This window comes from Ambystoma mexicanum, chromosome 3p, assembly GCF_040938575.1.
Source record: "Ambystoma mexicanum isolate Mex_15411 chromosome 3p, UKY_AmexF1_1, whole genome shotgun sequence".
NCBI classification, from domain to species: domain Eukaryota; kingdom Metazoa; phylum Chordata; class Amphibia; order Caudata; family Ambystomatidae; genus Ambystoma; species Ambystoma mexicanum.
In genome coordinates, this window is record NC_090925.1 from 354,168,132 (window position 1) to 354,196,081 (window position 27,950).

The 27,950-nt window shown below is 48.3% G+C and overlaps 1 protein-coding gene across 2 annotated transcripts in view; it reads left to right on the top strand.

Moving 5' to 3' along the window:
- MYLK2 (myosin light chain kinase 2) overlaps positions 1 to 27,950 on the top strand; it is a 315,549-nt gene that overhangs the window by 213,671 nt on the left and 73,928 nt on the right. For both annotated transcript variants that reach the window (XM_069650999.1, XM_069651000.1), the window contains exon 4: positions 2,124 to 2,377. In XM_069650999.1, the coding sequence (XP_069507100.1) occupies positions 2,124 to 2,377 (254 nt within the window). The remainder of the gene's footprint in view (positions 1 to 2,123; positions 2,378 to 27,950) is intronic.

Genomic DNA, 27,950 nt, shown 5'->3' on the forward strand with positions numbered 1-27,950 from the left:
ACTCCATGGTCTATGCTTGAATGATGACAAAATGGAACTTATCATTCTGGGGACCTCATCCAACATTAACAAATTTGGCCATAATTATACCTCCTTGGATATAGATGGCAATCACGATTAAGGTGCCAAGGAGCTTTTACCTCGACTCTAGCCTTACTCTGGCGAAACAGGTGAATGCAGTGGCATCATCTACAGCCTACACATGTAAGCTGATCAGATCAGCTAAACCCTTCCTCTCAACAAGTAGCTGTACCACACTGGCAAGAGCACTCGTGCTGTCCAAGTTGGACTACTGCAATGCCCTATACATTGGATTCACTAAACAAATCACTAGGAAAATTCAAATACTTCAAAATTATGCCCTGAGAGCAGCGTTAGGAATGACCAAAAGAGATCACATAGCGACAGTAAGGAGACAATCTAACTGGCACTCCACTATCGACAATATTAAACTAAAAACTGCCTCACTAACATTCAAGTGCCTTAATAATGCAGCACCTTGTTACTTGACTGAGAGGTTCAATAGAAGTGAACTTCCTGGACAATATTTGGAGAAATCAAGAAACAAAATGAAATAATTACTTAATATCTATTTAACAGATTATGTGGTTACTGTGATAAAACATTGAAATGAAGTCCTTGAGTCGATGTAGGGAAATGCTAAGGAAGTTGTTCTTTTAATGAAATGACAAGAAATCTGTTGTGACAAAAGTTTGAATTAAACTAAATGTTACAAATAAAAAAAAATATATATTTAAAAATAGAAGACTTACGCTCCCACCTACAAAATCGGCCTACACCAACTGCCTGACAGTCCCCTCCTTCAAATTGATGACAATCGGCAGCAAGAGCTTCCCTGTCAAAGCTGCCCAACTTGAACTCCCTTCCCCCCATCCTCAGAGCGAACCAAATGTACCCACATTTCAGACTAAATATCATCAACTGGTTTAAAGCGAATGATCTTTAACCCCAGACAGCGATAACTGTACACATTTGTATTCAATCTGCTGCATCTCCCCCAACCCTGCACTTGGCATCCTACATTCTGCATCACATGCTTGTGGTGACCCCTATTGTAACCTACATTGTACTTTTGTATTGTATCTGTGTAATATCTTGTAATCCTGTAAACTATACTATATCTTGTATCGTACCTTGTAACTATGGAAGCTGAAAATGTCCTTATCCTTGCACCCTGATACCCTCGGGTCTGGTGCGCGTTACAAATAAATAAACAAACACACAAACATGGGGTTTTGCCTTATAGAACTGATATCAAAACAAGGCATGAATCAATCTCTGCAGGCCTTTGGCCAACACAGACTCCTTCAGTGTCTGCGAAGCGGGAAATTGCAAATCGCAAAATCCCGCTGTACAGTGATCACGTAGATCGCAGTTGCCGCCATCACGCATACCCTACCCCCCACTTACCTTTTTGGTGGCACACATAGAAGTGTGCTGCAGACTCTCCTCTATTCCTGCGGCGTGAGTTCCCTCCCAGCAACGTGGGTCGGAGCTGGCTTTGCAGGGTCCCTTTTTCTGTTTTATTTCTCTTTATTGTCCCCCGCTTCCAATGGCATGGAAGTGTGGTACTCCCCTGCAAGCCTGTAGACCATAATGCCGAACATGGGGAGCAGGGGACACCACTGCAGCCCGCGTTCCCCATGTTTGTCATTATGGGATTTGATTTTTTTGTGGAAGTCGAATGCAAAGTAAATGCGCATTCGGCTTCTTTTTCAGTATTTTTGGGGCATATCATTGAAGAACACGCTGGCAGGCTGTCGAGTAGTGCATGCATGCTGAGACAGTGGTTAGAATATGCATAGGCGGTCAGTCGGTGGTACAGTGTGTGGGTGCATGATGTGGTCACCCCCTTCAGAGTTGCCCAGGATTCTCTTTGCTTGTATATTTCATGGCATCCATCATGATGCTCACAACAGGCACGCTCCCATTTGGAACCATGGTGTTTCTCAGTCGGTCTGGTTCTGTTTGGCTGGTTGCCATGTGGCTGTTTTTTACCTTCATCATCCCAGCCCCGGTGTCCTGCTGGACTATGTTTACCAGAGTCATTCTATCCTCAACACTATTCGCTATTCACTCAAACTTTGCTTCCTTTGTTTCAGGGCCAAGTCAGGCAAAGAGCAAGGCACAGGGCACCCGAAGTCAGGCTTCCGAGGGCATGGAGCACCTGCAGCGCACAGAACCACTGAACTCCCGACATTGGGGCTGAATCCAGGAGGAGATAGTGCGGCAAGGAAGGCCTTCGCAAGAACCGAGTCGGCCCCTGCTCCATCCACTGCGCTGACCAACAGAGATAGCACAACTATCCTGCCTATCATGGAGGGAGACCGAGTGGCAGAATTCTTCCAGGTGATAGGTAAGAAAAGCTTCTAGGTAAATGTTTGAACTTTTACCTACTGAACTACTGAGGACCTGTGCATCGACAGCCTCCACAAGACCCATTAAACGATTCTAGCAGGTTCGGGAAGCAGCAACAGTGAATTCATCTTTTTCTATAAATGTGGGCCACCCTGCAACAGTAGCATCTGTCTCTGATACTCTGAGATTGATATGAAATCCCTGAGACACAGCAACAACACGCAGGGAGTTTCCTGGCCTGGATCCTGAGCACTGAGCGCAGCATCAAGAGGCTTACATAAAGGTTCATCAGAGAGTTGGAAGGGCTACAGTGTTTGGGGGGGGGTTGTTGTCTAGGTGATAATGAGAGGGGATTTGTAGAACCTCTTTGCCAGGCCGATTGTAGCATTGAAGGAACTTGGCATACTGGTGCCCAGGGTGAGGTCAGGGATATGCTTTTCCCCATGATCACATCAATTTGTCTTATTATGTAATGGCGTGCGGCCAATGCCCAACGATTTGGACAGCGCTCCAGCGCCTACTGACTCTGTGCTTTTCAGAAAAGAGCTCTGCAGACTCCTTTTCAGGATGTACCACACCCATACATGTTGGAAATCATACTGCACCCTACGTTCTTAACCTGCATACATGTTAAAACATGCACTTGAACTGTTTTAATGTGTCCCCAAATGAATCAGATTTTGGGAAGCACTTTGGCACCGTGGCTGGTCTGGCCTACGCTACACAAAACTGTAAAACAAATACATGATCGCTCAGAAGCTCCTGTTCCTCTCTATGGTGGGGCATGTCAATAGCAGACTCTAACATCTGGGGACTCAGACTCTATCAAATACACGATTGCTCAGAAGCTCACGTTCCTCTATATGGTAGGGCATGTCAATAGCAGACTCTAACATCTGGCGACTCAGGCTCTATAAAATACATGATCGCTCAGAAGCTCCTGTTCCTCTCTATGGTGGGGCATGTCAATAGCAGACTCTAATATCTGGCGACTCAGGCTCTATAAAATACATGATCGCTCAGAAGCTCCTGTTCCTCTCTATGGTGGGGCATGTCAATAGCAGACTCTAACATTTGGGAACTCAGACTCTATAAAATACATGATCGCTCAGAAGCTCACGTTCCTCTCTGTGGTAGCGCATGTCAATAGCAGACTCTAACATCTGGGGACTCAGACTCTATCAAATACACGATTGCCCAGAAGCTCACGTTCCTCTATATGGTAGGGCATGTCAATAGCAGACTCTAACATCTGGCGACTCAGGCTCTATAAAATACATGATCGCTCAGAAGCTCCTGTTCCTCTCTATGGTGGGGCATGTCAATAGCAGACTCTAACATTTGGGGACTCAGACTCTATAAAATACATGATCGCTCAGAAGCTCACGTTCCTCTCTATGGTAGGGCATGTCAATAGCAGACTCTAACTTTCGGGGACTCAGACTCTATAAAATACACGATCGCTCAGAAGCTCCTGTTCCTCTCTATGGTGGGGCATGTCAATAGCAGACTCTAACATTTGGCGACTCAGGCTCTATAAAATACATGATCGCTCAGAAGCTCACGTTCCTCTCTGTGGTAGCGCATGTCAATAGCAGACTCTAACATCTGGGGACTCAGACTCTATAAAATACACGATTGCTCAGAAGCTCACGTTCCTCTCTGTGGTAGCGCATGTCAATAGCAGACTCTAACATCTGGGGACTCAGACTCTATCAAATACACGATTGCTCAGAAGCTCACGTTCCTCTATATGGTAGGGCATGTCAATAGCAGACTCTAACATCTGGCGACTCAGGCTCTATAAAATACACGATCGCTCAGAAGCTCCTGTTCCTCTCTATGGTGGGGCATGTCAATAGCAGACTCTAACATCTGGCGACTCAGGCTCTATAAAATACATGATCGCTCAGAAGCTCCTGTTCCTCTCTATGGTGGGGCATGTCAATAGCAGACTCTAACATCTGGGGACTCAGACTCTATCAAATACACGATTGCTCAGAAGCTTACGTTCCTCTAAATGGTAGGGCATGTCAATAGCAGACTCTAACATCTGGCGACTCAGACTCTATCAAATACACAATTACTCAGAAGCTCTCGTTTCTATGGTAGGGCATGGCAATAGCAGACTCTAACATCTGTGTACTCAGACTCTATCAAATACGGTTTATAGTCATTCCATTGACAGGCAAAGCATCTAATGCCATACCATCTAAAAAAAAGCATCGAAACAAAAGCATCTAATGCATTTTTTTCCATTTGTTTTATAATAGGGGTCCCCACAACCCCCATTTTTTTTAACCTTTAAAACCCATTTTTATTATTTTTATTTACCATCTAAAGAAATGCATTAGATGCTTTTTTTCGATGCTTTTTTTAATGGTATGGCTGTCGATGCTTTGGTTGTCGATGCAATGACTGGATACCATCAAATACATGATCGTTCAGAAGCTTTTTGTTCCTCTTTATGGTAGGGCATGTCATTGCAGACTCTAACATCTGGGTACTCAGACTCTATCAAATACATGATCGTTCAGAAGCTCTTTGTTCCTCTTTATGGTAGGGCATGTCAATAGCAGACTCTAACATCTGACGACTCAGACTCTTTCATAGAATGTTCATTCTGTGTTGTTAGCGTTTCCACTCAACCAACATTCAATAGAAGTTGAGTTGTCGTAAGTTGAGTACGTGGAAACACTGGGCCACCAGGTTAAGGCTATTGACCTGGACGTTTGTGTGGTTCGAACAGTGACATGTGCTGCACGTGCAGATCAGTTAACAACACTGAACTGTAAACACATGTTGTGCAAATACTTAAGCCTTTTGGATGGGGGATGGGTCCTTATTGCACGACAATACCAACCCCTCCTCCTCTGCATTTGCAACCTCAGGCAAAGCCCAAGGCAATAAAATGGGCGAAGTGCATTATCCAAACCGGAAATTACCCCTCACAAGCTCTATACGGCAAATAGCACTCTGGTAAAAATAAAATGAAAATAGAGAAAGCAGTGTCAGCTGTTTTAAAAAGATGATGGTGAGTGAGATTGTTACCTTTTCAAAGTCATTATTAAATACTTTGTTTATAACTGGAAGGCACCTTTATGATAAATATGAGCATTCTTGTCAGGCCACTACTAAGTGAGAATCCTTGGAATGAGATCAATAATTCAACATTGGCATCCCCAGCAGGGGGCAAGGAAGGCTCAGTCTCCAGAAATCTAGTGAGGGGAGAGCACTAATAAGTGTAGAGGGAGGGCCCCAAGGATCAAAGTTAGTCTCTGTTGGGGTCATTACTCTGGGGTTCAAAGTTTAACAAACGTTCATAGAAAAGGGTCCACAAAACCAAGTCACTGGCAGTTCCTTTGGATATTCCTTTCCGCGTCTGCGGATCCCGATCACAGAAAATGATGCAGACGGTGGCCAGGGGGATGTTGATTTCTTACCATCGGTCCCAGGAAGATGATAGTTCCCTACCAAGGGCAGGTTTTTTTGTATCACTTCTCTGGCATTTTGGAGCCAGCCAGTGTTCTTTAGTATCTTTGGTGGACTAGCCAGTTCCACCAGAGCCGCACTGTGGCTCCTGGTTAGCCAATCTTGCTTCCTTTTTCAGGGGGGATTTGGTGTTAGGTGTAGGCCCTACCAATGTTTGGCATCCAGTCCATAGGACTCTACACTGCATCAGCCCTTGCCTTCTGACCCTCTCTTACCACCGTCCATGATGGTGCCACATTCCAGTTCCTGACTCCCCTTCTAGTTCGTGGAACTCTTGACTTGGTCACTATTGGGATTTCCTTACTGTCCCCCACCGGCTCTTCCCATCTTCCACCCATTTCTACTTTCTCTCCTCCTTCCAACCCTCTCTTCCTGACCTCTCTTTTGATGTTCCCCTTCCTTCCCCCTACTGATATTTTTTTTCTTTGTCTCCCTTTCCCAGCTCAGGTCTTCATCTCCTCTGAATGTTTCCTGTAATGTTGCCTTCTTCCTCCTGATGCCTATTCTCTTCCTTCCTCCTGCTGTCGCCCTCCTCTTACTTATTCTCCTCCATCCTCCTTTCTTCGCTTTACACCGCTTTCTCTATCTGACTCCAAACTCCCACCCTGACTCTGGCATCTGGTCTATTTTTTAATCCCGCCCGATGGTCAATTTGGATTCGTTGAATGTTTGAGCGTGTGCACATGTGGGGATTGGCTCCTGAGTTTGTCCTGTCTCAGCCAACCCCACCCAAGCCCTGGTGTAGCTAATCTCCTCTTAATTAAGCCTTATCAGCCCGTACAGCAGAGGTACCTGGTTGCCTGGGCATGGAGTCAGGCGGCCCTGTCGTGGCAACCACCTGACTTCAAAATGGTTTCTTTGCTGCCCTGTGTCTCTCCCTGGCCTCTGTAATGCCAGTTGTTTCGGCCTGAGCCACAGCAATACATCCTCCTTCTTTGGGTAAGCAGCAGTTCACTGTCCATGGGCGCATGTCCCTGTTGGTTTCTTGTTCCATAGGTTTGCGTGCCTAGATCGCTTGCTGGGAACCTGGGAACAAGAATGAAATTCTGCCTTGATCATTGATAGCAGCGATAATTGACTGCATTGCACGAATTCTGATTGGTTTGGAGGTGGCCAATAATGACTGCCATGTTTGAATACGATTTGTCACCCTCTTTGTCCATTCCCTCTCAGTATGCAAATCTTCTGGACTCCATCATATCATTTTGCTTTGACTGGAGCCTGTCAGTCTTATCTGGGTGTTGCTGTCTGCTTAGCAGGTGCCAGCACACCTGAGCTGTTCCAGAGGATTTCCTCATGTCTTATTAGGGGGGCAGAGCGGGTGGAGGAGGGGTGGAGTGGAGAGACGGGCCCTGTTTGAGATAATTGTGTAGTCTGATCCCTTGTCTTCCAGCATCCTGACTCTTGCCCATCTATTTTAACCCTGCAGTAAAGTCATTTGGCCTTCTGTGTGTATTCTATTTATTGTTTGATTCTTTGCTGTACTCTTCGGTCTCATGCTTGTCGTCGACTACCGCTCCATGGTTCTGTCCTCATAAATGGCAAATTGGCATTTATTTGTTGCACGTGGCACTCACTTCTTGTCTCTTGGGGGCCATTGACGTAAATCACTATGTAAATTGAACACCAGCATTTGTAAAACGAATTCGGCTCTTAACACCTGCCTTGGCTCCTTCTTGTTTTCTTTTGGCATCCCCTTAATTGCCATTTACTTTGGTACTTGTTAAATGTCCACATGTTGATCTTTTGTGTCACAGCACACACTCATGCTGTGTTGTATTCACTCTGCTCTTTATGCATGCAAGGCGCTAGGTCTGCGGCAGTCTGTGCTGTGGACAGTGGGCTGCGCAGTGCTCAGTCTTTAGTGGTAAGAATTTGGTATTGGCTGGCACAGTGTGCAACACACATGTCTTATCATGGTATCACTGCTTGCTCCAAAGGTTCACAGAACGCTGGTTCTCCGAGTGCCGGCAGGGGCGTGGAGCCTGGCAGGATCGGCGATTTGTGCGCTTGTTAGGCAAGGGTGGGTAGCACTAGGATTAATAAATACAACGAGCACCAAGTGGTGTATCCAGTGGCAACCGAAGAGGATTTCACAGCAAGTTGCGTGAGGGAGGTCTGCACTGAGTCTAACCTGCTCCCATTCCTATCTCCTTCCTAGGGAGGAGTCTTCTCACTGGTTCTTCCTGCCTCCTTTAACGTTTTGTTGTGTCCATCGTTTCTGTCTAGTCTACATTCTCACTATTACTCTTTCTATTCTCTCTCTTTCTCTCTCCCCCTCTTTCTCGCTCTAACTACCCGCCTCTGTCTCTTTATCACTACCAACTCTTAACCTTGGCACTTGGCCACTTCTTGGTCCAATTCCCCCAGACTCATGCATGATTACAACATCTTGTGCATAAGCCTTTAAACATCCCTGACTCATGCATGATTACAACATCTTGTGCATAAGCCTTTAAACATCCCTGACTCATGCATGATTACAACATCTTGTGCATAAGCCTTTAAACATCCCTGACTCATGCATGATTACAACATCTTGTGCATAAGCCTTTAAACATCCCTGACTCATGCATGATTACAACATCTAGTGCATAAGCCTTTAAACATCCCAGACTCATGCATGATTACATCTTGTGCATAAGCCTTTAAACATCCCTGACTCATGCATGATTACAACATCTTGTGCATAAGCCTTTAAACATCCCTGACTCATGCATGATTACAACATCTAGTGCATAAGCCTTTAAACATCCCAGACTCATGCATGATTACATCTTGTGCATAAGCCTTTAAACATCCCAGACTCATGCATGATTACAATATCTTGTGCATAAGCCTTTAAACATCCCAGACTCATGCATGATTACAATATCTTGTGCATAAGCCTTTAAACATCCCAGACTCATGCATGATTACAATATCTTGTGCATAAGCCTTTAAACATCCAAAACCATTTCCCAGAGTCTGCTTATTCTTTGTGGCTTAAAAAGCAGCAGGTTTAATATGTATACACAGCAATCATGCTAAATTCACTCCTACTACGTGATTGTCAACTCTGCATAAAACACACTGATTACATCGTTACTTCTTGGCTTGAAGCAGCGACCAGCCGAGTAGATCACAGTGTTCCTAACTTCCCCGCTTCACATCAACCATCTCCATGTTTTATTAGGCCAAAACTCCCCTAACCGAAAGTGCCATCGGTCCAAAAGCCATTGCAGGAGATCCTGGGATGGAGGAGCGCTGTTAATAATGGGGGGAAGCTGAGCTTTATGCCTGAAAGCCCCCTCACCGCTGGGCCTCGGCAGAGCTAAAAACCCCTCTTGATTATTACCAAGCCCACTTCATAATCTTTTAAGTCCCACTGGTCGCTTGCATACCACCACGCCACAGAAGGGCCCAAGCCCATCTTTGCCTCCCCCGATCTGAGACTATCATAGCTCCATCAGATTGGTGCTGACGTTCCACAGAAAAAGATCCATGCCCCTCTTGGATCCATGCTCCTCTTGGATCCATGCTCCTCTTGGAGCCTGTTTCGAATCTGTGTGAATCCCATGCCCTTGCAAAACCTTGCCAATGCTTAATTCAACTTTTTGCTGGATTTCTCCATTGCTTGGTGTGACTCAGCCCCTCTCCATACCAATCTTGGTATTATTTCGGACCATATGATCCCTGTCCCCCAAGGCGGCCCCCTAGTCGTTGTAAGATTCACATCATGTTTCTCAATAGCAATCCCTTCCCCACGCTTGTTAAGTCTTTGCTGCCCAGGTGTACTAGCAGGACCTCCGGTTTGCTGGTCCTCTGCAACAAAGTCTCAAGATGTTCCTCCAGTTGTGCCCATCTCATACCTGGTTTTCCCAACTACTGGACTTTGAACGCCTGTGCTGTTGTTTTCTCCCTTTGCTTTGTCCACCTCGCTTTGTCTGGTATCACGAACGAGTGGTCAACCACACTGATCTTTTACTCCTTCTCGGTCCTGTATGTTGGGGGAGGGAGAGAGGGAGAGGGAAGAGGACAATAATCACACTTTGTCCAGCCTCACATACTTCTTATAGCAGTCTGACTTCCAAACCCCAATTCTCTTGATGCCTTCCGGCTCTATGCCTGCTCCCATCGCTGATATGGCGGCACCAGTCCTAAAAGAATGCATGCCGAAGACCTCCTCGATACCCCAATTTCTTTGAGTGGCAGATCCATTACTCTTTTAAACTGAAACCTGCTCAGTGACAAGCGTTGTATGTAATAATAGAGGTGCCCTGCTGCTGTTGCTGCTGCTGCGGCTGCTGCAAGGTCTCCTTGTTAAATAGAGCGTTAGGCGGCAGACCGGGCAGCACAGGCTGTCCTTGATGCAGTGCAGGATTATTGACTTCCCTTTACAATCCTGATCAGTTTTGGATCTCCATGGGCAAAGGTGCGCTGTTTTCCCTGAAACTGTTAAGTCTTCCATCCTTAGAAAGCTAATCGCCCCCACATTTTTTGTTGCACGGTACCAATTCACTAACCCTGAGAGCCCTGAAAAAGGCCAAGCCAAAGGCCGCTTTGAAGCTGTCCTTGCACACCCTGACAAGTGGCTTGAGAATGTCTTGCAGTTTTTTCACTTCTATTGGCGCCTCACGTCCTCTTTCTTCCTCACTTGTCTAGCACATCCTTTCATCGTAATCCTCATATAATGTTCTTTCGTAGGGTCAAGCTCCACCCCCCAGCTTGTGGTAATGGGCAAATGCTGCCAGGTGGTATGCCGCCAATGCTGGGAATTGTGGCTGTGCCAGGTCCAAACAATGAATGACCTCACTGGTGCACCTGTTTGGTCCCCTTCCAGTCCTTTCCTGAAATTCGCAAACGTTTCCCAGCATGCCCTGTACCACTTTGCCATGTTTGGAGCTAGGGCTTTCTCCACTTGTGTGTCCCCTATTTATCACCTGATCTTCCGGTAGGTTGACAGACCACAACATCACCCTTTTATTCCTGAGCGCATCCTCCCACAAGTGAAACGCTACAATGATGGGGAACAGTTCCAGCAGTGTGATGTCCACTGTGATTCCCCCCTGTGCCGCTCCTCTGCCACGGCTCTGTGCTCCATGACATGTTTTGCTCCTCCTTTTCTCCAGTTTAATAGTCCCTCTCTCTTGCACAGCTTATCCTACACTCAGCCACGCTCTGATCCGGTCAGTCACTCCCTCCCTACCTTTGCAGCACCTCAAACCTCTGTCTTGCTAGCCTTGCCTGTGGGTCTTGCTCTGTCTCTCTCTTACCTGTGTCCCTGCTCTGTCTCTGCATGATGCCCTGCTGCCGGTCTCTCCCTCTCCCCATCCCTCCTGCTGGCTCGGGCTGCCTCTTTCCTCCCATTTCCCAGGGATCTGTTTGCTGTGGGGTTGTGTGTCACTGTCACGGATGACTTACTACTTCTTTAGACAGACACACACCGCCCCCTAACCTTTTCTTCCAGTTGTGTTTCTCACCTGTGTCTCTTTTACCACCTTCCTCTTTTTTTCTCACCCATTATCTACTTTTCTCCCAGCTGTCTCCCTGTGGACTGTTGTCCTCCCCAACTGGCTCTCTTTTTAATGGCAATTGTCTGTTCTGCTGTTGGTCTCTCCCTCCTACTTCTTTTTTATTCTGCTGTCTCGCCAATTTCTTTCCTGTGGCGGCTCCCTGTCCTGATATGTCCCTTTGTGGCCTGCTGTCTCTTCTGCTCTCTCTCTCTCTCTGTCTCCCTCGGTGGGTCTCTGTGACCTGCTGTCTCTTCTGGTGGCTCCTCCTGTGACACCTTCTCTCTCTCGATCGCTGTCAACACTTCTTTCCAGTCTGGCCTGATCCCCCCGAGCTTAAGGCTGCTCTTGTTATTCCCCTTCTGAAGAAGCCATCGCTGGATCCTTCTCTCTCATCTAATTTCCGCCCTATCTCTTTTCTTCCCTGTCACATGAAACTCCTTGAATCACTGGTGCCTCCTCTACTGTCCTCCTTTGTGGAATCGTCCAGGATGCTTGACCCAGCCCAGTCTGGCTTTTGTCCTGGCAGGGGCACTGAGAGTGTCCTTGTCTCTGTGCAGGTCGATATGGCCAGGCAGGTTGATCGAGGAGGTGTCGGCGCCCTGATTCTTTAAGATCTCTCAGCGGTGTTCAACACTCTTGATCATGCTACCTTACTCTACCGCCTATGCCAGATTGGTGTCTCAGGCAAGGTATTGGCCTGGTTCGGCTCCTTTTTGGCCGATAGATCTCAAACTCTCTCTCTCCATTTCTTTCTAAACCTTTTCACCTCAGCTGTGGTGTCCCTCAGGCTTCTGCTTTGTCCCCCATTCTTTTTAACATCTATATTTATCTACTGGTCCGTCTCATCCGCTCCATCTGCGTCAGGTACTATTCATACGCTGACGATACCCAGCTACTGATCAATTTAAATCTAGAACAGGTTGAGGTGTCAGCGTGCCTACATAAGTGCCTGGCTGCTGTAGGTGAGTGGATGGGACATAACTGGATGAAACTGAATGGGGACAAAACGGAGTTGCTGGTGGTAGGTTCCCCTCCCGACCCGCCACTGTGGATCTCCTCTTTCTTGCCTTCTTCCTTGGGTCCGCTCCCAGTTCTTTCTTTGAAGGTAAACAATCTTGGAGTCATTATGTCGGGCAATTTATCCATGTCAGCCCAAGTATCTACGGTATGCCAGATGGGCCAGTTTCAGTCGAAAATCTTAAGGAAGGTGCTCCACCTGATTCCAGCAATGCTACACCCTTCAGTAGTAGCAGCTATGATTCTGAGTAGGCTGGACTATTGTAATTCCCTGTATTTATCGCAGCCCTTGGGGTTGGTAGGCTGGCTACAGCGCCTCCAGAATCTGGCAGCCAGGGTGGCAACGGGTAGCCCGTATGGTTCCCATATATCCCCTGTATTGCGCTCTCTTCACTGGCTACAGTGGCACAGTGCATTCAGTTCAAGGCACTTTGCATTGTTCTCCGCGCTCTACATGATCAAGGTGCAGAGTACCTGTGTGTCAAATTTGAACGCTATGTTCCTAACCGCTCACTGCGGTCAGCCTCCGCATGCCTGCTGCATGTGCCCGCTTTCTCAATCACAGCAGCACAACTGTGGAATAATCTCCCTCCTGCATTGAAATCTCTCTCTAACCATTTTTCTTTCCGGAAAGCATTGAAGACTTTCCTTTTCGGAGTTATCTACCCTTGTTTAGTTTGCTGTGTCCTTTGTCTTAGTGGTCTTCCCTCTCAGCGCCAAGATGCCCTCGGGCGATCGTGGGCTCTATAAATGGACATACCATAACATCCAGGGCTACGAACAAAGGACCCAGAGCTATAGCTCACCCACCCCTGCCAGGGCCCACTAGCGTTACCCCTGACTGGCCTCCTACTCATTGGGATCAATGCTTTCCATATTTGATCATACCTTGGGTGCTCTGACAGAAACAGCTGCTATGTCCACTGCCTTTAAAAACTATAAATACTCCTATATGTTGCTATAGTTTCTCATAGTTGCGGTCTTGTCAATCTAAAATGGCTGAATAAAGCCTAACCTTGTGCCTGGAGTGAACATCAAATATTTGAGCGATATAAGTGAATGGAATCTGACTCCTGTTTAGCTGCAGACAAAACCACATTTTAATTTCTCGGTCTAAGTGCTAAAGTCAAATTGTCGCTCGTCTAGTTGATGGCCTTCCGACCTGCTCACATCGAATCCTTCCCACCGACCCTCCTCTAAGTCCTCCCACTTAAACTGGAGGTGCCTGGAGCATCCATGAGATGCTCATATGCAAATAAGATTTGCTAACATTGTTTCATGGAAATTGCAGAGATGCTCCTGGCAACTCCAGATTTTGGGCCTCATTATGAGTTTGGCGGTGCGGCCAAAAATGGTGGTAAAGCAGTGGTAACAGAGCTAAAACTGCATTACCTCTGCATTGCCACACCACCGAACTGCAGGTTTGGAGACAAGGTGGAGTAAAAACGATGCAGCAAAATGCTGGAGGTATTTCCTCTGCTTTACAGCCAAAAAAAGGCCACATTGGGAGAATTACCTTCCGGCGGAATTACTGCTGGTGGTAATTCCGCCTGAATCTCTATGTAGTCCTATGAACTTCATTAAATGGGGACTAACACCACCTACCACGACTCGTAATCCAGCGGTAATTCCGCCAGACCAAGTGGTGGTAACGGTAAATCCGTTTGGTGGTAGCCCGAGGGGAACAGCAGGCCTGGGAAACCCTGCCTGGGCCTCCGTGAGTGCTTTGATTTAAAATTTTGTATAATTGCTTTTTCGCGCTCTGAGCGCGGTGTTTGGCCTGCTCCTGCTCCCCCCTCCCACTTCCTGGTCCTCCTCTCCCTCCCCGCCTCCCTGCCCGCCCACCCCCCCCTCTGATTGGCTGTGTGCCTGCTTCCCCTCTGGCCTACTCGACGGCCGTTCCCCCCGCTCGCTTCTTTCTTCAGCTGAGCGTGGAGAGCGGTCGCCGGTAGCCCGAGGGGAACAGCAGGCCTGGGAAACCCTGCCTGGGCCTCCGTGAGTGCTTTGATTTAAAATTTTGTATAATTGCTTTTTCGCGCTCTGAGCGCGGTGTTTGGCCTGCTCCTGCTCCCCCCTCCCACTTCCTGGTCCTCCTCTCCCTCCCTGCCTCCCTGCCCGCCCACACCCCCCTTCCTCTCCCTCTGCCTATAACCTCCCCCCTCCTGGGCAGCCCTCTGCCCGGCAGCCCCCGCGGCTAAGGGCCCCAGGCCAAGGGCGACTCCTACAGTGCGGCTCCCTGTGTGCCTGCAGGTGTCCGCAGGGGACGCCAGGCGCCAGTTCCACCTGTTCTCCTTTCCCCGGCCCACCCCTCCTACTCCTGGTTACATCTGCATGGGGCCTTGCCTCACTGTATTCACAGTTGAGGTAAACTAGGTGGTTTTATTTTCTCCCCTCGCAGGATTCTCAAACTTAGGTGGCCCGGTACCTAAAACGCATTACTGTTTGCTCTGAACTGTGGTAAACTAGGGTGTTTTTTCTCCCCTCGCAGGATTCTCAAACTTAGGTGGCCCGGTACCTAATACGCATTACTGTTTGCTCTGAACTGTGGTAAACTAGGGTGTTTTTTCTCCCCTCGCAGGATTCTCAAACTTAGGTGGCCCGGTACCTAATATGCATTACTGTTTGCTCTGAACTGTGGTAAACTAGGGTGTTTTTTCTCCCCTCTCAGGATTCTCAAACTCAGGTGGCCCGATACCTAATACGCATTACTGTTTGTTTGCTCTAATTGTGGTAACTTGTGCCTGCCGCTCACTTCCTGCCTGCGTGCTCTCGTTTCGTCTGTCCCCCCCCCTCCCTCCTACTCCATGGTGCTCTCTGTCTCGCCTATCTTCTCTAACTGCTTCTCCGTTGACTATCCTGCTCTCCTCACTAAATCTGGTAGGAAAAAGTTTAAAAAGGACATCCTGGTCTCCAACCCAGGCCTCCCTATCGCTGACACCTACACTAGTGCCTGCTCTAAGGAAACTCTCACTGACATCCTCTTCTTCGTGCCTTCGCCTGACCTATGGACCCTTCATATGGTCTCTGTGCTCTCTCCTTTCTCCTCCTCTCCCATTAATGGTGGCACCCGTTGGGATGTCCTCTTGGCCCCCTTCCGCTCCTCTAAGGCCATCATTAATGTCTACGCTAATGGGACCATCTTGGTCCAAGGCCCTCAGGCCAACCTTCACCTCTTTGATAGACGCTTCCCACACCTCATCAACTTCCTCTCCTCTCCTGCTGTCCCCCCTCCTCTATCCTTGGCTACCTTGCCTCTACCCTCCCTCCCTGCCCCCTCTCATGCCCCCTCTCATGCTCCTTCTTCACCGCCTTCTTCAACACCTCCGCAGGGCGTACCTCTGATCTGTACCCCTCCCCGGAAGTTCTTCAAGGATGGCAACCTTCTCCACATCGCCACTCTAAATTCTCGCTCTGCCATCAAGCACTCCTCTGATATCTGTCACCTTCTTGAGGAACTGGACCTCGACGTCCTCTGTCTCACTGAGACATGGTTCACAGCCAGCTCTGCCACCAGCTTTGACACACTCCTACCTGACGGTTACAAGATCCTCTCCATGCCCAGGCCTAACCGTGCAGGGGGTGGTGTTGCCCTTATCTTCCCTGAGTGGATTCCTGCCACTGTCACTCCTACGCAGACCTACTCCTCTTTTGAATGTCTTGTCTGCCGACTCTCTCTCTCTCCTAGCCATTCCCTTACCGTGGCTACTATCTATCGGCCACCTGGTCAAATTTCCTCCTTCCTCTCTGAGTGGGCTGACCTCTCCTCCTCACTCCTGTCCTCAACCACTCAACTCCTCTTACTTGGCGACTTCGACATCCACCTTGATGCCTCCAGTCCCCCCACTGTTCTCTTTCGTGACCTCTGCGACTCTCTCTCACTCTCTATTCTCCCGTCTGGGCCTACTCACTCTGCTGGGCACACTCTTGATGCTCTGATCTCTTCTGACCTTCCCCTCTCCGTCCCTCTCTCCACTCCTCTCTCCTGGAGTGATCACTTTCTCCTATCCTCCCACCTCACCCTCCCTACTCCACAGGCAAAGCCACCCTCTTCACTGCCACCCACCTTCTCGGTCATCCGACCCATGAAGCGTGTGTCAGTTGAGGCTTTCGCTGCTACCTTCTCGCCCCCCCCTGCCCCTTCGGCTGACTCCCACCCTGACACAGCCCTCTCCATGCTCCACTCTGCTATATCTGTTACTCTTGATATCCTTGCCCCCGTCATGAGAATCCGCCTGAAGCCCAAAGCCAAATGTAACTCCTGGTATGACTCGGATCTCGCCACCCTAAAACGCAAGTGCAGGGTTGCAGAGAGGAAATGGCGTGCTTCATGTTCATCCTCTGACAAACTGGCCTGCCGCCTGCTCCAAAGGCAGTACCGGCTCTCCGTTCTCACCAAGAAGAGAGCCCTTATCCAAGCCCGCATCTCTGCGGCATCTAACAACTCTGCCGAACTCTTTAAAATCTGCAAGGAGCTGGCCAACCCTGTTGCAGTCTCTACCTCTCCTGTCCCCTCCCAGGCCCTCTGCACTGCACTGGCCTCTCACTTCATCTCTAAAACTCAGGACATCCTGTCCTCGCTCTCCTCCTTTCACCTCCCTCCCTCCCTTCCCGGCTCTTCCTCTGGCCCTTCTGCAGTCACCCCTCCTCCCTCTTTCTCTGCCTTTCCACTTTTCTCTGCTGACAAGGTTTCCAGACAAGTCCGATCTATGAAAGTCTTGTCTAAACAGGTTCACCCCTGTTCCTCCAAAACTATCAAGGACCACATCGACTCCCTGGCTCCTGCCCTGGCTGACTTTTGCAACCACTCCTTCGCCTCTGGAGTCTTCCCTTCCCCCCTCAAGCACTCCCTTGTGCACCCTCTTCTCAAGAAACCCTCTTCCGACCCCTCCTGCCCGGCTAACTATCGCCCTATCTCCATCACTCCCTTCCTGGGCAAGCTCCTGGAGAAACTGGCCATCTCCCAGCTTAACCTCCATGCTGAATCTGTTGGTAGTCTTCATGACCATCAATCTGGCTTCAGAGCTGCCAGAAGCACGGAAACTGCTCTCCTGAACATCCGTGAAGACCTGCTCTTGAACCTCGATTCCAACACTCCGTGTGTTCTCATTCTGCTCGATCTCTCCTCTGCCTTTGACACTGTCAACCATGCCATCCTGCTCAACCGTCTCCGTGAAAACCTGGGTATCACTGGTCAGGCTCTGGCGTGGCTGACCTCTTTCCTTTCAAATCGACCCTCCCAGGTCCAACTGGGGTCCTTCCTCTCCGACATCTTTTTCTCCACCTGTGGTGTCCCCCAGGGATCTAATCTCTCTCCCTGGCTGTTCAACCAGTAACTGGCACTCCTTGCCCACCGCATCGCCGCTCTCTGCCCTAATTTCCAGTGCTATGCGGACGATACCCAGCTCATTTTCAGGCTACCCTCAGCCTCCCCCTCTCCTTCCCTCATCTCTGACTGTCTGTCTGCTATCCAGGAATGGTGTGCCGCCAATGACCTCTGCCTTAATGCCAGTAAGACTGAGATTCTACTCATCGGTACACCCACTCCCTCCTTCCCTGCAGCTCTCTGGCCTGCCTCCCTTGGCCCCCTCCCTGCTCCTACCTGCAAGGCAAAAAACCTTGGGGTCATCTTCGACTCCACACTCTCCTTCTCTCCTCATATTTCTGACGTCGCTAAGAAGTCACACTACCAGCTGCACCTCCTCAGAGGTATTCTTCCCTTCCTCTCCTTCCCCCAGAAGCTCACTGTCTCCCGAGCCCTGGTTCTCTCGAAGCTGGATTACTGTAACAGCCTCTATCTTAATCTGCCTGCCTCCACTCTCCGCCCTCTGCAACTCATCCAGAACAGAACTGCGAGACTTGTCCTTGGCCTCAAGCCCTGGGACCGTATCTCTCCAGGACTGAAATCTCTACACTGGCTCCCAGTGGCTGCGAGGATAAAGTTCAAAACCCTCTGCATTGTCCACAAGGCCTTCTGGGGCCTGGGTCCTAAATACCTTCAACTCTCTCTTCCCAAATATCTTCCTTCCCGAGCCCTTCGCTCATCCGCCTCCAACTCCCTCAGGGTCAGCCGCTTCTCGAAGCAACGAGCTGGGGGTAGATCTCTCTCCGCTGCAGGGGCCTCCCTCTGGAACAGCCTTCCTGCCTCCCGGAAACTTGAGGAGAACCATCTCCGGTTCCGGAAGCACCTCAAAACCTTCCTCTTTGCTTCTGCTTTCTCTCTTCCTCTCCCCTGCTGAACAGCTAATATCCTTCACTGAAACTGCACTGATTCTGCAACTGGACCACTCTTAACGGCCTCGGTCCTGGGCCACTCTCCACTTGCACTTGCACTTGCATACAGAGACAGTCCCTCTGCACTGCGGGACTGTCTCTGTATCCCTACAGCCTCCCCCCCTTTCCCAGCACTTGTTCTGCACTTACCTTGCACTTGCCACCAGCTGGCCTTATCTACTTATTACTTTAAGCCACTTACCTTGTACTGCACTTCCCCCCCTCCCCTTCCCCTTGCACTTTTCCCCCTTCCCCACCCCTGCACTTGCGCGATCTGAATGACACCTGGCCTAGTAGGATCGTTGTCTGTCTCCCCTTGTTCCTCCCCTCCCTGCCTCGTCGCGCCTTGAAACACCTGTGTATAGGCGCGTTACAAATGCCATATCATATCATATCATATCTCTGCGGATTTACCGCCAATTCTGGAATTGACCGAATTTACTGAGGAAACTCTTTCTCCCACCCCCTTAGGCGGAAGCAGTATGGTCAGCGTGATGTGGGCGTGTCCCTTGTTTGTTTACTACTCATCCCTAAACTATTAAAGAAATGAACATTAGAAGCCAATCTCTTAAACTGCTCACGTTGCTGCATTGCCAACTGTGTAGTGTAAGGAACTCATGGTGGCAACAGTAAAGACAGACACAAGTGATCACAGTTCAAGGGTGTTTATTAAACTGTATGAATGGGTGAGAAAAATGCCTAATCTAAACCGAAATCTAAGATGGGAGAAAGCTAAGACCTTCAAATAATAATAAGGCAGTCCTAGTGGCATCTTGTCAAATAAAAAGTGCCTATACTAAAAAACATATTGCCAATCCTTACTGCTAAATTGCAAAATAGTGTGGGGTAATGTTCACCAGAAAAGAAAGAAGTGCTCACAAAATGATAAGTCAAGGTGGTATGGCTGAGGTCTCCCTTCCCCACGTTTTCTAGCACGGGACAAGGCAGGACTTCTGAGCACAGCACACTCCTGGGCCAAGGTTACAGTTCAGTCACAAAACATCAGGGCCTTCTGTGGCCAAGTCTTTGTTACCCAAAGTCTCTTGCCTCAGAGGACCTGAAGTATCAAAAACAAACAAAAAGTTCCTTCTCTCAATCTTTTACGTTGGGCGATTGCCTTTCACCTCAGGATTCCCCTCCCACCTCAGGATTCACCTCAGTCGGGTTTCAATCGTTCTCTCAGGGTTGGCCTCTCTCTTTCGGGTTCACTAGGGCTTTTCAATCACAAGTTCATCAATCAACCAATGTGGACATTCCCTGTCTGTGTTCACTCTTGTCATCGCAATGTTGAACTTGCTTTATCACAGTACGGGATTCGATCTTGCTTTAGCCTTGGCATCCCTCCGTCAGGTTCACATAGCCATTCTAATACAATGTTCACAATCTCATCAGAAAGCTGGGTTTCCCTTCCCCTAGCTTTCTCTTGGCTTCAGGTCAGAGACTTTTGATTGTACAAGGGATTTGACGTGACCCTTGTTGGACCATTCTGACACCTCACTTCAGCCTCTCCTAGGTCCTCCTAAAACAAAGGAAAGCAAAACAAAAGGGGCTTTCCAGGGTCCTTCGAATGAGCACTCCTACGTCACCTGACCACTCTGCAGCTGGCCTTTCACTGGGCTTCCAAAAGTTCAAACACACACACAAGTCCTTTGCTCACAAGTCCTTGCGTTCACAATATGTTGCCGATTGCAACCTTCAGCGCAACACAGCACGGCTTACTATCAGCTCTCTCTCCGACTCACCGGCTGTGTTGAACTCCCTGGTGTTTCTTGTCTCTGGAGTCAAGGACGGTGCCAAGATAGCCAGAATGCCTCCCTGCCTGGACTATCAGCGTGGGAGGCCCTGTACACCATTGACATCCGCTCTGCCGCACACCAGCTGTTTTAGGATTCCTTTTATGGAGGCTTTGCAGGCCTGAGTTGGAAAGGGCAAGGGCACTTCCCTCCTTGTCGTCCTTTCAGGTCTCGTCGCCTTTCGTCTCCTTTTGAACTGTCAGTCTGGTATAGCTGCTTCCTTGTGCGCTCGGCCTTGCTCATAGTGTACTCTTGTGCTTTGCCTTTCATCCCTGTGGGGAGGGGAAAGGGCCGTCAGCTGTGAGTAGTTGTTGTCAATTGCCTGACTCTGAGTGACCCTTTTGCTGAGACATATCAGGTAAATGGCTCAGGTGTTAGTCCGTTGTTTGTCATTGTGTCGTAAAGTGTTCATGTTGGAAAAGGGGTGGGGGATAGAGTTTCTAGACATCCTACGGGGTATGACGGAGAAAAGGTGTTACAAGGAAGGGTGTACCGCATCTCGCCCATCAGTGTCCCACTTCCTCTCCTCAAAGACCCCTCATCCAGGTGATCCTCCCCCACTGGTCCACCCCCAGGATCTGGATCCAATAGTGATGGTCGTGTCCTGGCCACCTGGATCACAGATCTCCGGGGACTAGCGGGTGTGACACCTTCAGGTTTCTCTAAGTAGTTAAATGCCTGATTTAAGTCAATAGCGTTTCATCAACAGGCTTTTACTTTACTTTAATGGCTTGAGGGCGCAACAAGACAAAACAACGATCAACAATTAGGAGCCATGGAAATATGCAGATTTGCAAATTCATACAGGAGTCAGGATTCTTATTGCCTAGGCAAACAGGTAAGTCTTCAATCTCTTTTTGAAAATATATATAGATTCAGTGCCTCTCAGCTCCAGAGGGAGGTCATTCCAAACCTTAGGAGCAACTGCAAAGAAAGCTGTGTTAGAGACTTTCACAGTTCTGCATTTAGGGATAGCTAAAAAGTTCTGGTTATTTGATCTCAATGATCTACCGCAAGTTCTTGTGACCAGAAGTTGCTGTAGATATTCTGGCATTGTTCCATATCTGCACTTCTGTATACCAGTCAGGATTTGAAAAAGAATTCTGGGCTCGACAGATAGCCAGTGAACAGTATGTCTTGCCGCAGTGACATGGTCTCTGTGCGCGAGCCTCATTACCACTCTTACGGCTCCATTTTGGCAGACCTGTAACCTATTTCGAGCAGCCTTATCAATACTGATTAATAGGCTGGAAAAGTAATCAATTTTAGACCCTATGATCGCACTAGCAATAGTTTCTGCATTGTCTTGGGAAATGAGGGGTATTAAGTGAGCCAACAGCTTTATATAATAGGCGCAAGATGACACTATACTGCTTACATGAGGTTTCATGGTGAGTCGCTGATCAAATATTACTCCTAATGTTTTGACTTTTTTTAGTGGGATAATTTTTTCAACTCCTAAGTGGAAACTTTCATAGTTGGGGCCCAGTTTCTGTAACATATGGGGCAACCCAATCAGCAGCAGCTCTGTTTTTTCTTTATTAAGCACCAACTTATTACGAATCATCCATGTTTCAATAAGGGCAAAGGTCAGGAAAGCCGGACAGCGGGATAACACACTGCGTGTCGTCTGCGTAATTAGTAAATATCACACCCTCATAAGCTAGCATGGCAAATAACGGGGCAGTGAAAATGTTGTACAAGCAAGGCGGAGTACATGCGCTTTGTGGAACACCCAGTCCAACATTGGTAGGAGCGGATTCGGCCTCCCTGAAAAAGACCCTGTTTTCTCAGTTACAACAGACCAAGGATACCCATTGGATAGCTAAGGGTGAGAAGTTAGCCACCTCCTTCAACCTGGTGGACATGATGCAATGGTCCACCAGTTCGAATGCTGGCAAAAGATTGAGTAGCATCAATAAGGATGCTTTGTTCTTTTCCATGCAGGCTAATAACTTGGTTCTAAACTCTAAAAAAGCTGTCTCTGTTCCAAAAGGCACACGAAATCCCGATTGATGGTCTTTTAAAACAGGATGAGCTTTTAGGTGCTGGGATATTTATCCGTAGGCCACTCAGTCCAAGATTTTCAATAGGAAGGCAGTGTTTGTAATAGGTCTGTAGTTATTAGGCAGATCCACTGACACAGATGGTTTTTTCAAAATGGGCATAAGCCAAGCCTTTTTTTAGGTCCTGTGGGACAATTCCAGTTTTCAGTGAAGCACTAATAAACTTGCAAATTGCTATTAACAGTGTGGGGGGCAGGTTTTAATGATCATTGCTGTGTCAACATCATTTTTGCATTTTGTAGTCTTTAGTTGTTTAATTATTGCGTACAATTCATTTACAGAGATCACAGTAAAGTTAAACACCGGAATAGAGGGGGATCTCTCAAAAGCCCTATCTATTTTCTCAGTCTCCTTGCTCACTAGATTATTATTTTTCTCAGTGATATTTTCTCTGATATTAGCAGTTTGTCTTGCATGGCCTGTTGCATCAAATCACACCAAACAATGGGCCTCATCACGACTTCGGCGGTAACCCTTAAATCCGGCGGTAGCGCTATTACCGCTGGATTTAAGGGTCTGCCAAAGCAGGACTTCGGCGGATTTCTCCCCAGCTCTGAGCTGGGGGGAAATCCGCCGAAAATTTGCGCTATTACTGCCGGCGGGAAATCCGCCGCCGGTATTAGCGTGAAATTTCCCCATTGAGCCCAATGGGGAATGGGGCATTCCCGAATGGGCTCAATGGGGAATGGGGATTGACATTACCGCCGAACTCGTGATCCGGCGCTATTAGCGCCGGGGAGTTCGGTGGTAGGGCTAATACCGCCCGCGCTAATAGCGTTACCATTACCGCCCAAGTCGTGATGAGGCCCATTATCTTTAATAGTCCTTTCTGGAGCGGTGTTGGTCATCGATTCCTGCTCCTTTTAAATATTAAAGAGTTCCTTGGTGTCTGACTGAGCGGTTTTTCCCTAATATAAAAAAAGTTCTTTTTGGCCTCCATAATGGCTAGTCTGTAGTTTTTTGCTGCATTCTTATAGGTTCCTAGAGCAGCCTGCATTCTATGAGTTTTCCAAACATAAAAGAACTTAAGAGTTAGAGATTTCAAGCATTGTAGTTCAGGTGTGAACCATACATTACGCTTAGTATCCTCCTTAAGCCTCTTTTTCTTTATTGGTTGTAAAGTATTAGCAGTTTTTTCAAGGTTGGGGGATATGGCCCTTGATAGCTCCTCAGGAGAGTCCAGGCCAGAAAGAAACATCAGTGAATCGAGTAATGGTTCAATCTTATCAACAGTGATGTTTTTCAGGTTTCGTGACAGGACTTCTGTTCCAATTCTCTGTTTTATCTTCTCGGGGAAATCAGCTATTACAGTGAATTCTACAAAGGAGTGATCCGACCAAGGGCAAGGTAGTACGGATACATCCATAGTCATAACTTTATGACAAGCTACCCAATCCAGGGTATGACTCTTAGGAAAGATTTCCATTTAATGTGTAATTTTCGATCCAGTTGTGTACCCCCCAACGTTTTGCTTTGTTTAAATACCATAGTCTGACTTTACCAGAGGAGCACAGCTACACTCCCCTGGGCTTTTTACTCACTTCTTATGGGGAAACCAACATGGCCTTAAAGACAGTCAGTACTGGAAGACTTTGTTTCCCTTAGTGCATGTTGCAACTTTTCTGCAACATGTAACAAGTGTACAGTGTACCTTACAGCACAGTGCACTTGGGTTTTACTGTCATTTCCAAAGGCCCTAGAAGCTCACAAAGGATTTTGTAGGAGAAGTGTGCCTTGGACAGGGCTGGTGGCAGCTTATCATTTCACATATTTTTAACCCTTTCTTGCCAGGTAAATCATGATTACCGCGGTTGCCACGGTTAGGTAGCCTGGCTCCAAAATGGTCACACCACAAGGTTTTTTGTCCTGTCCTTTGGCCATCTTGCCCCTTCACCTTCCCCAGGTCGAGCCGACCCATGTCAGTCCTTATTTGGGGATGCATTTCCCCGCAAAGCGCCAAGCTTTTGCGGGCTTCTGCATGCCTTGTGTGCACGCCCCCAGGGTGTAAGCTGTAACTTCTGGTTCCAATACTCATCCTGGGTGCCAGAGAGTCTGGTGTGGACCACTGTATTCCATGATTGGTCCATGTATGGTATGCCTGTATGTGAGCAGATCTCCCATTGGGTCCTCTTTATTTTGGCGCGAAGGAGGTTTTGGATAAGAGAGGGCTACAAACACCCATACCATGTCGATCTCTGGAGTTCTCACTGAACGAAGGACAGGATCCAAGGATCCTGAATCTAAGAAGCCGAGTCGAGGAACCGCTGGTGACCCGCTGGAAGGTTTGGCACCCTGAACCTGCTGTCGTCCCGTGGGACCCCTCTGCATCTGGTCGTCCTAGAAGGTCTGCGAAGGCGCTTCGACCCATTGGAATAGTGGGACCAACTATTCTCGGCACCTTCATCAAATCCTGCAAGTAAGCCTTTTTGGAAGCGTCCCTGGGCCAACCAGGAGTTTTGCCCTGATACCGCTACCGTCTCGAGGAGGCCCTTGAAACTTGGTACATCGCAAGCTCCGTGTTCCCGGCACTCTCGCACCGAATTTTGTACACTTGGCATTCTCAGGTCTGGAGTAAAGTGAGTGCGCCCGAACCGGAGTACACGCGGTTCCATGTCGCCCAGCCGTGGTGACGAACTTTGCAAGTTCATTGCAGCTGTGGTCCTCTGTGTCCTGAAGCCTGCTACAGTGGAACTGGCCTGATCCATCCACCAGGAGCTGAGAAATCACCAGTGTCCCGTAGGGGAATCAACGCTGTATCTTCATCGCTGAAAGCCGCAGAGCCGCGAGATTGCTGCATTTGAACCTGCAACCAAAATGGACTCAACAGCCGAAGTTTGGTCCAGAGTGCGCTGGGGGTCAGTGAGTAATTGCAACCCTAACCGGAGGCCCCTAGTGCATCCATACATTTTTATGCACAAGTGGCCCCTGAGGGCCCCTCTCCTTTCCACTGCTAGTGCAAACTAGCGAACTATTCCCAATTCTTGGAATCGACTCTGCCCTCAAGTGGACACCCTCTTCGAATAGTGGGAACCTATTCTGCATCACCTGACCTACCTTCCTGAGCTGCTACAGCCCTACAAAAGACCCTGCTTTGCCCATTTGAACTACCGCGTGTGCCAGCTTCGCAAGTACATTTGAGCACTAGGCTCACCTCATCTTAGGGATTGGACTGCCTTTCAGTTACGACTGTGTTTGATGCAGAAGGTCCTAAAGACTATTTGCACTGCCTGCTTCCTTCCCTGTTTAGGTTGTGGACCCATTTGGTGCATTCATCCTTTAGATCCCATTGGTCTTGTATATATATATATGTATGGATAGGATTGTATTGGTTTAATAGTATTGCTATGATTTTCTTACTGTGTGTTGAATTGCAAAGGCCTTGGAATAAATGTATTTGTATTTTTGATATATATACACCTGACTGGGAGTGATTTGTAAGTGTCCTTTACTCTGTGTGCTCATTGAGGTCTTTCAGTCACCCTCACCCCTCCTGTGACTTAGTCTTGACCGCCGCCAAGCTACCTTGATTGGTCTGGCTTGTCCAGAAGGTTACTCTGTTCCAAGACACTAGGCTGGCCTTCTGAACCTCAGCCCACCAGGTCAGAGTTCAGAAATCCGTCATAACAATGACCCAGATTATGGGTAGGTTCAAGAATGAGTTGCTCAAAACCCAGTTCCTCCAATGCCAATTGTAGCTCTGGCGCAGCAATGTCTTCCTTATGGTTTATCTCCCATAATCCGAAAGCTCGCATATACATATACTATTCTCTTCTATATGTGTGGCAACCTCTGTGGCATGCTTCACAAGCGATCTGGTGTTTAGCAAGTGGAATCTAATATTAGTAGTAGGTGTGGGCGGCGATCTGGGATTAGTTACAGTGACCACAGCCTCTCTTCCTAGGGTAGGGTCTAAAACTGCTGGTGTGGCCTTTACAAGAATAGTAGGAGCTGCCCTAGATCAGTATAAGTCACCCATAGGGGTCAACTTGGTAGATGTGTCCTCGTGTGTTCGGACCCTTTTTGGGTACCCATCGAGCAGGTTACATAGGCTGTGGGGACTTGTAGGGTGATTCTGTGGTGTAAGGTGGCATAAACATAAGGACAGAAATCTTATTTCTTACCTAAAGCAGTAGGAACTCGAATCTCGATGGAAGACTTGGCAGTCGGCACGGCAGGGCTCAGCACTCCAAGATGGCGCCGGTGCTTCGGAGTAAAAGAGCGTCACATCAAGGAAGGTAGGTAAGTATGAGTGAGCCACCAGCACTGCACTTCCTCTAACACATTGATTGGCTACTTGTTCCTCCTTATGATTGAAAGCCAAAGCTGCTATTCAGCTTCTGGCCAATCATAAGGATTAGAAGCAAACAGCCAATCATTGTTTGCAATTGGACCAGCCAGGCAGTGCTTAGTCCCAGCACAGTGTTTTCCTGTGCTCTGAGCTTTCCCTCTACCATCGGGCTCCTTTGCTGAAACACAGGAGTATTTTTGGGGCAAAGCAAACATCTCAGTGGCACAGGGATGGTTTGGGCCACAGGTTTAGACTGAACTTCGCTCCGGCAAGACAATTGTTGTCAGAGCGGAGCTCCGTCTTGTACCGTCCCAAATCCCCCTTGTTTACTGCAGAGATGCCACCGAACTTGTAAAGAGGCCAACTCTTTGGATGGAAACAATACACAATTCCACCCTTGGAAGGAGATCGTCTGCACTGGCCTTCTTCCATATGCTTATCTCTTCGATGTGCAGAAAGTCACCGAGATTCACTCTAGCGAGACTAACATGGCATACTTCCTTCCAGCCTTAAATAGGGGCCTGGGTCTTTTCCCCTGCTCCCTCACAAAATTAAGGATGAGGGGCTTCAGTGTTTGCCCCTGCCTTAAGATCTCTGTCCAATCTCCAAGCGTACCCACCTACCAGTTAGTACCAGCTCTCTTTCATCACTGTAATTCTCAGTAAGTGTAAATGTCATATCTGGCCCTGAGAAGATAAGAGCAATTTCTAGGGGCAGATTTCAACACAGTGTTGGGGTGAGCTAGACACTGCACAAATGCTCAAAGAGACAGTTAAAACCCCTTTTGGGAGGAATTATTTCTTGCATACCACTAATGTCCCACTGCTTGCTACTTATACAACTTGGTTCAGCTGTGGAGGCAGGATGCAGGGCTTTCTGAAGAAGAGATACAACTTACTCCTGGGAAACTGGGTTCAGTGGGCTTAGAATCTGGGGGCGCCATTCAAGAAGTGTGGGGTGTCACCACTGTGGACCGTTTACCCTGCTGCCTTACCTGCACGCCTGGGAGCATGGTCGCTACCTAAGGTAGGCAGGGTACATGCAGTAGCAGGGTCCCAGTCCCCCAGTCTGGTGACTGAGCTCTGTACCCTACCTCCCCCTGCCCTGCAAATAAGCAGCCTTCAGGGCACTTTTAGTCCCTAAAAGCAGG